This window comes from Leuciscus leuciscus (genome assembly GCF_965113295.1).
Source record: "Leuciscus leuciscus genome assembly, chromosome: 1".
NCBI classification, from domain to species: Eukaryota; Metazoa; Chordata; class Actinopteri; order Cypriniformes; family Leuciscidae; genus Leuciscus; species Leuciscus leuciscus.
In genome coordinates, this window is record NC_138725.1 from 56,850,919 (window position 1) to 56,865,056 (window position 14,138).

Sequence of the window (14,138 nt, forward strand, 5' to 3'; positions counted from 1 at the left end):
TAACTGCCAACACAATCTGTTTTTTATTTAAAGGAGGACAACCTGGTTTCTCGTGTAATGGGCCAATCAAACCTACTCCTTTAAATGAGCAATGGTGGAAATGGTTTATTCCCTGAAGAGGGCATTTTCAACAGGCAAATTCTTCTTTTTTTTTTTCTTTTTTTACAATCGCAAAGCATTTCATTTAGGCAGGCACAACCGAGAGATAAGGAAATGGAAGATTTATTTAACAATATAGGCATGAAACAGGCCCAGAAAAAGATATACTGTATGTAGAGAAAGAATAAATCAATATTTTTTTTCCCAAAACTTTCTGACGATGAAAAAAGAGGATCAGCAACAAAAATAAATGTATATCGTTCTGCACATGCTTTTATAAACATTCTGCATGTAAGAGACAAACAATTCAAGTAGTTTTTTGGTAAACTTATACAACTATATATAAAATCAGTTATTTTAAAGGATGTTGGAAACCAAACAATTCTGGTTACTATTGACTTCTATTGTATGACAACAAAAAAAAGACATTTCTCAAATTATCTTCTTTTATGTTCCACAAAAGAAAAAGTCATACAGGTCTGCAACAACATGAGGGTGAGTAAATGATGACAACATTTTGGGGTGAACTGTCCCTTTAGCAGACTTGAAAATGCCAGGGAAATAATATCTTATTATATCATGCATTTAGGTACATTTTAAAGGTTTCAAACTGAAAGAGTTTTAAAGTGAGGCTTTGAAAAAGATTCTGGCTCTTCGTAATCTATGACTCAGTCCTAGGGGACACTGTCTTATGCAAAACCTACGCAGTGAAACAATGTAAAATCAAGCCATATAAAGTAAAATAAACCCAACCAGTGGAAACAGATTTTACCTAAATACAATTAAGCATGACTCATCCTGAACTTTAAGTCCTACTTTAATCTAAAAAGTGGCAATTTTGAAACAATAGGCACAGTTGTGCACATTCTCGTGCTCATCTAGCATAACCCACGTACACTGCTCCCACAATGCATTGCATTTGGCTTAAAATTAGGGCATTATCCATGCAACAGACAAAGAGCATGTTAGACGACTCTTCTTAATATGTCTATCACTCCTGCTCAGTGATGGCCTAGTCAGTGTGTCGTTCCTCAGCAGGTCCTGGTTTCACCTGTTTCCCTCCAGTGGATGAAACGATGGGCTCAAGTGTGTGAACAGGACTTGATCCCACCAGATCATTCTGTCTCAGGCCTGTAGGGAAATGTAGCAAGCTTGAACTACAAATCCCGGAATGCAAATGTGAACTGACTGCTATGAGAGGCTCTGATGGGCCGGTTGGTGTAACGGATAAATGGATGGGTGTGGGTGCACTGGAGTGCAGGTCAGATGTCATCTGTATGTTTAAAGACGGATGAGACTGACTCTGGATGTTATGGGTGCACAGAGACAATGTGTTGCCAGGACCCCCACTCCGAACCTGAGGGACCAAACCACTGGACGGAAAGGCTGCCGCCAAGCCTAGGAGTGACCCGCCAGTGCAGGGAACATGGTGTCCTAGATAAGGAGAGTTTGGTGTGGTCTGAGAAGTCTGATATGGGTTTGATTGACTCTCTACACCCAAGGTAGCAACCCTTTCCTGGTCAGGGCAGCATGGAAAATAGGCTGAGTGAGAGCTGGGGGCTTGATTGAGGAGCTCAATGTCCCCTTCCTGCCCCAAGACGGAGCCTCTTTCCTGGGCATGGCTGACGCTGCAAATGCACGTGTGCCTGGATCCTAAAGAATCTCTCAGAGAGGGATCCGGCTGCAGGCAAGGCCCGGCCGGCATGTTAAAGGCCAGCCTAGACGGCCAGTCGGCGGTAGAGGAGGCCACGTTGGTGCAGTTGGGTGATGTATGACAATTGAAAGAGCTGAAGGGAGTAAAAGAGGAGGTGAAGTGCGGTGGGGTCACGTGTGAATGCAGGAATTGCATCATTTCGTGGAGCTCCTTGGTCAGTGAGGACACTTCCTGGTTCAGGTGGTTCATCTGGAACAGATTCAAATGTTAATGTCAGAATATTAATGAATAACAAATACTGGTGACAAATGTCATAAATAAGAAAACCTATTTTATTTCTGTTGATTTGCAGTAGGTGTTTTCTGATACCTCTGCATTGAGTTGACGGAGACTCTGTCTGACTTCCTCTGTCTCAAGGAGAAGGTTTGCGCCAACCTGAAACGGGTCTGAAGAGCCAAAACAAGTAAGAAACTGACAGTTTCATGTGTAGAATTATTATATTATCAGATGAATCAGTCTCACTGGGATCTCAGTGTTTTTTTGTTTGTTTTTTTGCGACCTAAATTAACTGAATTTGCAGCAGCTTTTATTTAATTAAATTTTTTACAATGGAAAGTACCAATAATAATTATTATGCATTTGGATAATTAGAGTCAGTGAAGGTAGGAGTACAATTAATGGTGGCTTAAATGTGCATAATCAGTGTGTTTACAGTACATGTACAACAAAACACTGATAACTATTGAAAATAACATGCGCACACTGAATAAACTACCAGAATGGGACTAAAGGTTTACATGCAAAGTGACATTTTTAACATTTATACAATAACAGAACACCGTTTAAGGTTTGTACATGACCTTACAGATTGTCAGGTCATTAAAAGTAATAGGTGTAAGATGCATGTAATTGCCCCCCATAACTGAATATTAGACTGAAGACATGCAAACGGTGTGTTGACATATTGATGTTTTACTAGTATTTAGTTTCAGGAATTTGTGATTAAAGTGATTAAATCCTTACTTAATTTAAATTGTATTTAATACATTTTAAACATGTGTTTCTAGACCTGTAATAATTATGCAAATTCATACATTTGTATAATGCCATGGGAATCATAATAATGAATATAAATAATATATATATTCGGGTAGACATTTTGAGTAAAACATAATTAAAAAAAAAATCCATATCCTTAATAAGAGGGGTTTTGAATATTGTTGTGGGCAATTAGAGTAAAAAAAAAAGAGTTTGAGAACCTTATAAACCATATGATCTAAACCATAATGCACTAGTCTAATATTAAGGGAGAGTCCACCTCACCTTTGACCTCTGTGTTAGGAGATGGCTCACTGTGCTCAACATTGAAGTGAAAAGCATGTTCGTTGTCCTCAATGCCGTCGACAACCCTACAGGACAGACATGAGGACATTAGTGCATCAAAAATCAATATTATCTGCTGTCAATATCAACAGTATTTTATATGAGTGTTTTCTTCCAGAGGTAGTGCCATTGAAAATATAGTTAAAGCAAAGAATACAAATAATGAAATAATAAAAAGTAATAATGAATTCTGGTTTGTGCTTACCGCGGGCTCAGGTCCAGAGGGCTGACACAGTTCAGGGTGGGAATGAGCAGTTTGGCTGGTCTGTGGCAAAAGCTGTTGTCTATTCTTGGGGCGGGAACTGCACCTGGAGACAGATCCTCATGAAGTGGCATCTGAGGAGAAGTGCTTTGTACCCGGGAGCTTTTAATGGGCGATCTGCAGAGACGGAGCATGCTAAGGTGCCGAAACTCCTCCCCTAACATGGAACTCAGATTAGTCTGAGATGAAGGACCACCCAAGCCAGACAGCAGGGGCTTCCTGCCCTGGTTCTGTCCAGCATATTCCTCTTGCTCTGCCTCCACAATAAAGGGTAGCTTGGAATCGTCAAAGCGTTCCTAGGAGAGATAGAAAGGGATAAAAACAAAGGTAATGTGATTTAGAGGCCACTGGTTGATTTGTTATTATTTTTTTATCGTATTACCAGCGCAGAATATATTTGAATGTGTCATAATCACAGCCTTAAAGGCTTTATGAATTGTTTTTGGTTCATTTGCAGAACACAGGGAATGCATGAGTGTTTGAGTGTGAGAAATAAGTAGAAAAAGGATTCTTAGAGCAAGTAAGCTACTTGATTAATATTATTTTTTGGAGCTCATAAGAAGCATGCCATGCAGTTAAATTGGGATTACTGAATTTTGGCCTACACTGATAAAAATGGTTCTGTGACCCATTTTGGCCTCTTCCCAACATGCACAGGGGCATATAATTACAGTATGGTGACATTTTTGGCACTTTCTTTTTTACACTTTTGGGGGCAGATTTACTAAACAAGGCAAATCAGCGTGAGATCGCGATTCCAAAACAGCACCGATGGGAGTGGAAAGTTCTGCGCGTGATCTACTGACGACGCACAAATGAATGAACACAGATGCTGTCAGATCATTTTCATAATGACCAACTCAATCTATCAGGTAGCGTTTGGTTTAAGATGTGCTTTTTTTGGGCGGTAAATAATGGCGCAAACACCAGTACATTGACAGCGCAAACCTTAGTAAATCACCTTGCGTGATTCATTTAAATACTCAAAAAAACAACAACATTTAGCTGTCTGCTAAAATGACTAAATGTAAAATACTCTCCTCCCATACATTTTTTGTCTGAAAGGGAATCTCCTACATATGCAATAAGGTCAGCCGCAAAAATAACCATGCCTTTTCAGTGAAAATTTTTCCACTGCGTGTCTTTAATAAATCCTTACAGTCGTTTTTTAACGCCAAAAGAGGATTTGCGTTGGCGCAAGCTGTTAGTAAATCTGGCCCTTGTTTATGATTTGGTTGCCATGTTTAGAAATGAAAAAAGTATTAAAGGAATGTTTTGTGACATCAGGATGACTTAATTGCTTAAAATTTGTTTGTTTTTATTATAAAACAAACAAAACACAAATGTGTTTTTGTCTAATGGGTGTTCATGTGTTAAATATGCATGTGATGTTTTCAATAAATCGCGGGGAAAAAATGTAGGGCAAGACTTGATTTTGTCCATGGGGAATTTATTTGTTTGCTGCATGGTTGTGGTTTGCTATTGCTGTGATGTGATGTGAGTGAGTGACAGGTTGCCCCACCCTTGCGCAGGGGGATTGTTAAAAAAAAATAATGATGATGTGCACGGATAAATAATTTATAACAAATACTGCAATATTTCATAAAAAAAAACAAGAATTGTCGATTTTGTTTTTTCAGGGTGACATTAAGAAATGTTATTAGAGCTACTTAATCTAAATAGATCATTGTTATAAGGATGGCTAATTTCAAGTCATGGAAAGACTTCTTGTTGACATCAAGTTGGCAAGTTGACATGTTTACTTAAGAAATTTACATAAAAAAATGAAATACTGAATTAAAAAAAAAAAAATCCATGAAATGCATTTTTTAAGGTCTATGACCACCTCACTTTTTACTGTGTGGGGTTTCAAGATCTCTCTGCTTTCGCAAAATAACATTCAAAATGATTTATGAGTCACTGTTATGTGCATGTCATCGTGTTCTTCTGAGTTTGTGTGAGTGTGCTTCTGTATCCTTCCTTTGGTTTGTGTGTGTGTGTAGCTGTTCTGATCATTAAGACAGCTGGCACAGCAATGAGACGGAGGGTCAGTGCCACAAACAGATTGCTAATTCACCTGATTCAGACATCCAGATGAGTTGCTGTCTGCCAGCTGTGATGTCGCACACACACAGCGTCTGCAGTTCAGAGTGACACTGATAATTGGGGAGCTTATATAACGTGGCCGTAGGATACAGTTATGGCAAGGGGAGGAGGCGCATGTGTGCGAGCATGAGTGTGTTAATCAAAAGGTTAAAAGAAATGAGAAAAAAAAGAGTCAAATTTATGGACAATAAATCTGCTTGTTACCTGTGGAAGTCGAGTTGACCGAGAGAATCTGGCATGGCCCTGTTGAGATAAAAGAAAATCCTGAGTACCATTGTGACTCAAGCTCAAACTGTTACAAATACACACTGCCAACGTACGAGAGAAAGGAAGACAGTAGATTGATAAAGTTATATAATGGTATTATATAAATCTTTAATACAAGTCTCAAAAATATGTGTCTGCTGAATGCTGGCCAGTCAGAAATATTTCAGATTCCAGATTTAATTTGCATATAATAATAATTTGAATATGTATTCAAATAATTGATTTAGAATTTTATACACACTGCGGTCAGTAAGATTTCTTTTCAAAGAAATGAATACTTTTATTGAGCAAGGACACATGTTCTTTTGAACTTTCTATTCAATAAGGAATCACGGCTTCCACAAAAATATTAACAGCAAAATGGTTGTCAACATTGATAATAATAATAATAATAATAATAATAATAATAATAAGAGTTTCTTGAGCAGCAAATCAGCATATTAAAATGATTTCTGAAGGCCCCTGCTTACTTTCTGAAGTAATGACTGCTGACAATTCAGTTGTGCCATCACAGGAATAAATGATATTTTAAAATATAGAAAAATAGAAAAGAGCTATTTTAAATTGTAATAATATTTCACAATAAATCCCTTTTTACTGTATTTTTTATCAAATAAATGCAGCCTTGGTGAGCAGAAGAGACCCCAAACCTTTAAACGGTAGTCTATGTACACAGTTATGCATTCTAAGTATGTACTGAATATATGTCAAATACATTGATATTAATTTTTAAATTAAGTAATACATGATTCTGTTTATTTTCAAAATAAATGATTAAAATGACATTAGATAATGATTTGACTTAAGATTAAATGATTAATTATGTGAAAAGAAAGAGACTTCTGAGTGATACGGAACACTAGCAGATCTATGTAGGAAGTCAGATGAATAGGACAACTATATGGTTTAATTGTCATTAACATATTTAATGAACACAAAAAATTTGATTTTAGTGATTGGCCAATCAGAAGTTGGTCAATCAAACATTCCAGATGTAATGCATACTGTATATCAATTATTTGAATTAATATATAATTATCATTGCTATACTATATATTTAATTGTTAGTTTATATATATATATATATATATATTGTGTTAATTTAAAGCACTTTACCTCTCTGAGGTTGTAGGTGAGGTTGTGGTGTATGTCCTCATTGAAGCGGCTGCCATATTCTGGGTAGAGCTCTAGAACCTCCTGCAGCGCTCGGACGCTGATGTACTGCAGGTCACAGTAGGTCAGAGCCTTCACATCTGCATTAGCTTTGATCACCTGATCCTTCCCAGGCAGGTCAGCACCAATCAGGTCTCCTTTACCTGTAAACAAGACAAACATTTTATTACATGTGAGCCAAGCTGTTGTTTGATTTAATTGCGCTAAGATAAACAGACCACATGCAGAACTGAGCTTATCACTTTAATTAATTATCTATCACTCTATCAGTTTGACTGCCAGATGTCTATTCATTTGGTTTGAGTTGAAAACAGCTCTATCAACTGCCACAGCTGGCACTAACATTTAATTGTTTTAAAATATTGATTTGTCTAGATGTAGCCTGCTGGACCTAAATGGACTGAAAGCACTGCCTGTAGGAAGCTGGTTGGATTTGTATTTCATGATGGGGGGGGGAACAAGACCCTTTAAAGGTGAAGTAAGCGATTTCTGAGAAACGCTGTTGAAAGGTGATCGGACCGAGCACCACAACACACTTGTAGCCAATCCACAGTAGGGGGCGTGTCCACTCATGATGGGGGAGGAGAGAGAGTGAGCAAGAGGGAGATTTGAACAAAAGAGAGATGGCTGAGAGACATTACAAAAGAGAAAAGCTTAGAGAAATATCACTGGAAAAAGAAGGGTTATGATCAGACACGAGCTTTAGGGCCCGCCCCGCGTTAATATTAGAAAAGCTTTCAACCTAAGCGGGCAGGCCTGAAAACATTTGAGAGTAACATTGGTTTTGCTATGTTTCACAGAACCAAGATATGCTGTTGCTGTAGCTATAGTAACCAGGACTGTTTGGAGTGTCATTGTTTGTCTGGAGTTGCTGTGCTGCTGGTGACAAACAAACTCTTGCTTGAATATACTCTTGTGTACTGTATGTTAAATGTTCTTCCTTGTCATTCGGTCATCATCTTTACTTTATTTTTCAAGTATTATTTTTTCTTCAGTTCAGCTATGATAAAGAGACATCGGCTGCGTCCGAAATCGCATAATCTCTTGAGCAGATACTTATTTTGAACAAGTAATAAGTACTTCACAACTGCAAAAAAAGTATGTTCGATATGTTCGGTATGTTGAATGTAATCCGGACGCACTACATTCGCATTCAGTTCGCGTCAGTTCGCAACCAGCGTCAGTTGCGTCGCTTCACAAGCTATTCTCAAATCCTCTCCCGTGGCCTCATCAGATAGTACATTTTCCATCGTATGCACACTTCAGAATCTCGAAGAAGTGGATCATCCGGGTACTTTTTGCCTACTGTTTTATGAGTACTGTGAATTCGGACTGTCACATACTGTTTTTGCCTACTATTTAGTAGGGAAGTATGCGACTTCGGATGCAGCCTTCCGCTCTTATATTGCGTGTTTGTGCATTTTGGGGGCGGAGCAATGAAAGGAGGGTTGTGTTTGGTCGAGCTGTTTTCAAACATCAACAGTGTTTCTCAAGAATTGCTTACTGCACCTTTAGGACAAGTCGCTTCAATTGGTGACTATTTTGGTAACGCCCTTGGACAGCTTTTTTCTATGTAGATATTTTTCTATACCATCTCTGGAACGTACCTAGTATGGCGAGCACCATGCCGTCCTTGAGGACCTCTAAAGACCCAGAGCAGACGAAATGTTGCGCATGCAGGGCGTCTCCATGGCGAATCAGGTACTCTCCAGGTGCACAGAACGAGGTCTTAATGTGCAAGGATAGTGAACGCAAGCACCCTCTACTGGCAGAGGAGAAGAGAGGCAGCTGCAGAATGTCTTTGTTCAGGTGCATGGCGATGTCTGCCCGCAGCTCGTCTGGGAAGTCATGTAAAAGCTAATGGACAAGTAGACAGATGGATATTACCCACAAAGATCATGTTTACAGTTGTAAAACAAAGAGGCTGTTGTACTCTAACACTGTCCAAACTGATCATTATGCGATGCGATAGTAATCTTGTTTCAGTCAAGTATTAGATGAGCTCATCCCTCTTAGAGATCAGATCAATATGCGATACGATAATGCTTAAAGTGTGTAAAATAAACTTAAATTATCTTTAAAATATATTTAAAATTGTATAACCTACATGCGTGTTTCACATTCTAAAACATCCCTACAACTTCTGAAAGTGAACATCAGTGTTTTACTGTAGCGTAAGAAGTGTTATTTTTACATCAGTGTAAACCACGGGGTTTGGGGTTTCAGTTTATTAGGTTTATTTAACAACAGAAACTGAATAATTAAATGTAAAAATAAAACACTGCTTAGTTGTCACTAGGGGTGGCACGGTTCACAAAACCCACGGTTCGGTTCGTATCACGGTTTTAGGGTCACGGTTTTCGGTTCTGTACGGTTCTTGTTGTTGTTTTTTCTTTTAATCTTTAACACTCCAAAAATTTACTTCAGCATATGATATATAGCTGAATTATCTAATTATTAATTAATTAATTTCATAAATGGGGTGTGTTTGCAAAACGCAGCTTCTCATTTCCCGTGGGCTGTGTCGGACAGTTATTTGTCACCACTTTTTGCCAGGGTTGATATTATGTCCCAGCACGGATGTACCAATACAAATAAATAAAACATTTCCAGTTAACTAGCAAAGTATTCGTTTCGTTCGTTTGTTAAATAAGAAGCAATCTAGCGCTGAAATGTGTTTTTTTTAATCAAGTGATCAAAGTGCTCGTTGCCGTTGCGATCAGTGGCGCTGATACAGTGTTCTCGTGGCTCGCGCACACACCGCAGCGGCCGCACATTCTTCACTCAGACGCGCGCTTCAGTCCGTTGAGGAGACTCTAGGCTACTCTATTCGTTCCGATGAAATCACAAAACAAAATTCATACAAATCTGTCCCTGCTTGATATACAACCGCTGATAAACATAATCGGTTTTGATGAAAAAGAAAAATATATACGAGTGCAGATTAGAACTCAGAACCTTTGACACGCTTGGCAAGTTCTGCCACTGGACCATTAAAGTACATACCGGTACGTGGAACAGTCGATCTATGTAGCCTATTTATTCACGTGAAAAAAACAACATATAGCCTAGTGGAGTTGATCTCATTAAATGTCTAAGTAAACCCAGTGTACTATTTAAATCGATTGCTGGACATTGTAATGTTATTCTACATTTGTCTGATTTATGATTTAGCATTGTATTAGCAGTAGCACGGGCACAAGGCTACATTGCGCATGCGTCGAACCGTGCGAACCGCGCGACGCACACACGCACCGAACCGAGACAAGCGAACCGAACGGTTCGGATGTTTTTTCATGTACCGTGCCACCCCTAGTTGTCACTGTTTGAAAGAAATATATACTGATTCTTAAAGCTACAAAAGTTATTTAGCCAAGAGCAGCGAGTGATTTTCTCTTTTTCTTTTGTTCATGACCACAGTTATTGCAAGCTGTTGCGATATGCATATCGCGATATATACATTTGCGATTTGTCGATATATTGTGCAGCCCTAATACTAACTAAACTTCATTTTTAGTAATGTGACTGTAGCTCAGCTGCTTTGATAGTAGTGTAGCTTTTATAGCAACATGCAACTTTTGCCTTAAAGGGTTAGTTCACCCAAAAACGAAAATTCTGTCAGTAATTACTCACCCTCATGTTGTTCCAACCCCGTAAGACCTTCGTTCATCTTCTGAACACAAATTAAGATTTTTTTTATTAAATCTGAGAGCTGGCTCACTCCTCCATAGGCTTCTAAGACATTATAACTTGCTTGCCCAGAAAATGCATTAAAGACATCGTTAATATAGTCCAAGTGACTCCAGTGGCTCAATCTTAAGTTTATAAAGCGACGAGTGTGTTTTTTGCGCACAAAAAGTATTCTCGTCGCTTTATAAACTTAAGATTGAGCCACTGGAGTCACTTGGACTATATTAACGATGTCTTTAATGCATTTTCTGGGCCAGCAAGTTATAATGTCTTAGAAGCCTATGGAGGAGTGAGCCAGCTCTCAGATTTAATAAAAAAAATCTTAATTTGTGTTCCGAAGATGAACGAAGGTCTTACGGGGTTGGAACAACATGAGGGTGAGTAATTACTGACAGAATTTTCATTTTTGGGTGAACTAACCCTTTAATACTGTTTTGTGCAAAAAGCTTTACAGCTGAGCAAGCTGAAGAAATAATTAAATACACACTTCTAAACAAATCTCTCTAGAAAAGTCAGATTGATTTTTAGTCACTAATTCAGTGTTAATTCAGATGGTTCATGTAAATCAACTCAAAAGAACAATTCACTGATTCTTTTAAACCCCTGCAAGATATTTTACTTTACTTAACTTAAAAAACTTAATTTACTTTTTATCATCTACCAACTCAAAAATAGAAATTGGATTGGTTTTTTTATTTTTAGTTATATTTAATTTATATTGATCTCATTCTAGTTATCTTTTTTTTTTTTACCACATAAGGACTGCTCTGATTACAAAAAAATATACACCATTGAATGTCTTTATGTGCATTCTTTATATACACTACTATTCATACACTATGTTTGGAGTCGGTAAGACTTTTTAATGTTTTTGAAATAAGTCTCATGTGCTTTGCTGCTCAAGAAACATTTCTTATCATTATCAATGTGGAAAACAGTTCTGCTGCTTAATATTTTTTTGTGGATGGAAACTGATATAATTTTTTTTTCAGGATTCTTTGATGAATGGAATAGAATTATCCTTTATTTAAAATCTTTTGTTTTTACTTAAAATCTTACTTTGATCAATTTAATGTGTCCTATCTATCTATCTATCTATCTATCTATCTATCTATCTATCTATCTATCTATCTATCTATCTATCTATCTATCTATCTATCTATCTATCTATCTATCTATCTATCTATCCAAGTTACAAGCTACTAATTTAAAGTAGCTTCTCATACACGGCACCCAAGCTTTCTTTAGATATGGATCTTTTCACTGTGGCCTATCCAATTACCATTCTTATTGCTTTAACAATGACAGTTTTCGGCATTAGTGTAATTCTCAGAAAGCTATAATTAGTCCATTGAAAGTAGATGTGACCCAGATCTTTGCTCATGAATTGTCCTCTATTTGATGATGCTAGTATATTATCAAACTCTGATGGGGGCTTTTACACTCTTAGAAAAAAAAGTTAATTGGGGTTCTATATTTAACCCTTTATTTTGCTCTTTAATGAACTCCATAGAACACTTTATTCCCCACCCCCCCCCCAAAAAAAATAGATTCAATCTGAGCCTCCACACGATTAAATATTGAAGATAAAGCAAGTGAATTAAACTGTCATGCCACTGTGTAAATATTTTATACATATGTTCCGCAGCTCTCACTCAAGAGCCATGGTCATGTGACGGTTTGTTGGGTCTCACCTCGTTTGCGTTGATACCATTGTTGACAGACCAGGTGGTCTGGAAGTACTCCAGCATGCGCTGTTTCAGCTGCTGAGGAAGGCGATGCACACGGATAAAGTCCTTCAGATCCTTCATGCGTGTGTGGTAGAGCGAACGACGAGAGTACATACGCTGGATGATGGCTGTCACATTACCAAACACCACCGCATGCATCAGGGCTGTGACAAGATTGAGAGAGTCTGAATCATCTCAGTGAACAATATGTTCTGCATTTTAAATTAAACACCAAACTTTCCAAAATGAAACACTTGCTTATTTTTTTCCCAATATGGATATCAAAAGAGGCTTGTTTGACCTACAAACAAGTTAATTATACATTAGGCCTGAAATATGCGCTGGTGAACACACCCCCGATAAGCATGGTGCAGATGGAGAAGATCTTCTCAGCGTCTGTGTTGGCACAGACGTTTCCGAACCCGACACTAGTCAGACTGCTCAACGTGAAGTAGAGCGAAGCGATGTAGGCGCTGCGCAAAGATGGGCCGCCAACTGTACCATTCGTGTAAGGAGTCTCCAGACGCTTACCCAACTCCTGCAGCCAACCTACAGATGACAGGAACAGAGGAAAAGAAGAAAAAAATAAGGGATTGAAACTTCAACTCAATCCAGTGATCTAAAAAAGAAGCTAACAGTTGATTTACACTAGCTACCATTCAAAAGTTTTGGATCAGTATTTTTTAAAATAAACATTTAATCATAATTGACTCATTAAATTGATCAAAACTTATAGTAAAAACTTTTATAATGTTACAGAACATTTCCATTTCAAATAAATGCTGTTCTTTTGAACTTTATATTCATAAAAAAAAATTCTGTGAAAGAAATGATGGTTTCCACAAAAATATGACTGTTTTCAACATTGATAATAAGAAATGTTTCTTGAGCATCAAATCAGCATAATAGAATGATCTGTGAAGGATCATGTGACACTGAAGACTGGAGTAATGATGCTGAAAATTCAGCTTTACCATCACAGGAATAAATGACACTTTACAATATATATATATATATATAAACAAAAACACACATTAAGAGCAGCCTTCCACTATGATATTTATGAAAAATATCCATCAATAAATAGAAGAGATATGGCAGCCAGTCATAACTAAATAAATGTTAAATAAATGTTTGAATTTGTATGTATATGATTATATGAGTAATAAATTAGTAAATTGTTTGAGATTTAAAATGTGAAAATATATTATTTAAATGCGAAAATTAGATGTCCATGCAACAAAAAGCACTTTAAAGCTACACTGTGTAATATTTTAGGTTGATTCTTAGCAAAAAACACTTTGTTCTTTCAAAATGATATGTGCTCATTAATGTGTAATTACTTCTACCAACTAATTAAGTATTCTCGTAAGCGTAGAATCTGCCATTTAGAATACATACGAGGGAGTCGCTCGAATGGCGGCAGCCATGTTGCGCCTCCATCTTGAAAATACATTAGCCAAAGAGGGACATACATGGAAATTCAAGCTTCGCCTTTCGCGTTTTTACACTCAGTGGCACCGTGACGAATGCGAGGGGGAGATTACTTACGTCTGCCAGCAGATTTGAAATAATAGAGTTAAAACGCCCTCGGAATGGGAGGAGCTAGAAAGTAATATTCAGTTGGTAGTCATAAACAATTTCACCGCTAGATGGGAGAAAATCCTACACAGTGTAGCTTTAAATAAATTAAAAAAGAACTGTTCTCTATTTGAATATATATATATATATATATATATTCAAATAGAGAACATTTCTTTTTAAATTGTCATAA

At 37.4% G+C, this 14,138-nt stretch overlaps 1 protein-coding gene across 1 annotated transcript in view; it reads right to left on the reverse strand.

Annotated features, from left to right (window-relative positions):
• Nucleotides 1-206: 206 nt before the first annotated feature.
• kcnh4a (potassium voltage-gated channel, subfamily H (eag-related), member 4a) overlaps nucleotides 207-14,138 on the reverse strand; it is a 30,765-nt gene continuing 16,833 nt past the window's right edge. The window contains exons 9-17 of the mRNA XM_082136411.1: nucleotides 12,719-12,913; nucleotides 12,329-12,528; nucleotides 8,552-8,801; nucleotides 6,888-7,087; nucleotides 5,709-5,747; nucleotides 3,342-3,694; nucleotides 3,077-3,162; nucleotides 2,123-2,199; nucleotides 207-2,002 (exon numbers count right to left, since the gene is read on the reverse strand). Coding sequence (XP_081992537.1) covers nucleotides 1,112-2,002; nucleotides 2,123-2,199; nucleotides 3,077-3,162; nucleotides 3,342-3,694; nucleotides 5,709-5,747; nucleotides 6,888-7,087; nucleotides 8,552-8,801; nucleotides 12,329-12,528; nucleotides 12,719-12,913 — 2,291 coding nt within the window. The 3' untranslated portion in view covers nucleotides 207-1,111. The remainder of the gene's footprint in view (nucleotides 2,003-2,122; nucleotides 2,200-3,076; nucleotides 3,163-3,341; nucleotides 3,695-5,708; nucleotides 5,748-6,887; nucleotides 7,088-8,551; nucleotides 8,802-12,328; nucleotides 12,529-12,718; nucleotides 12,914-14,138) is intronic.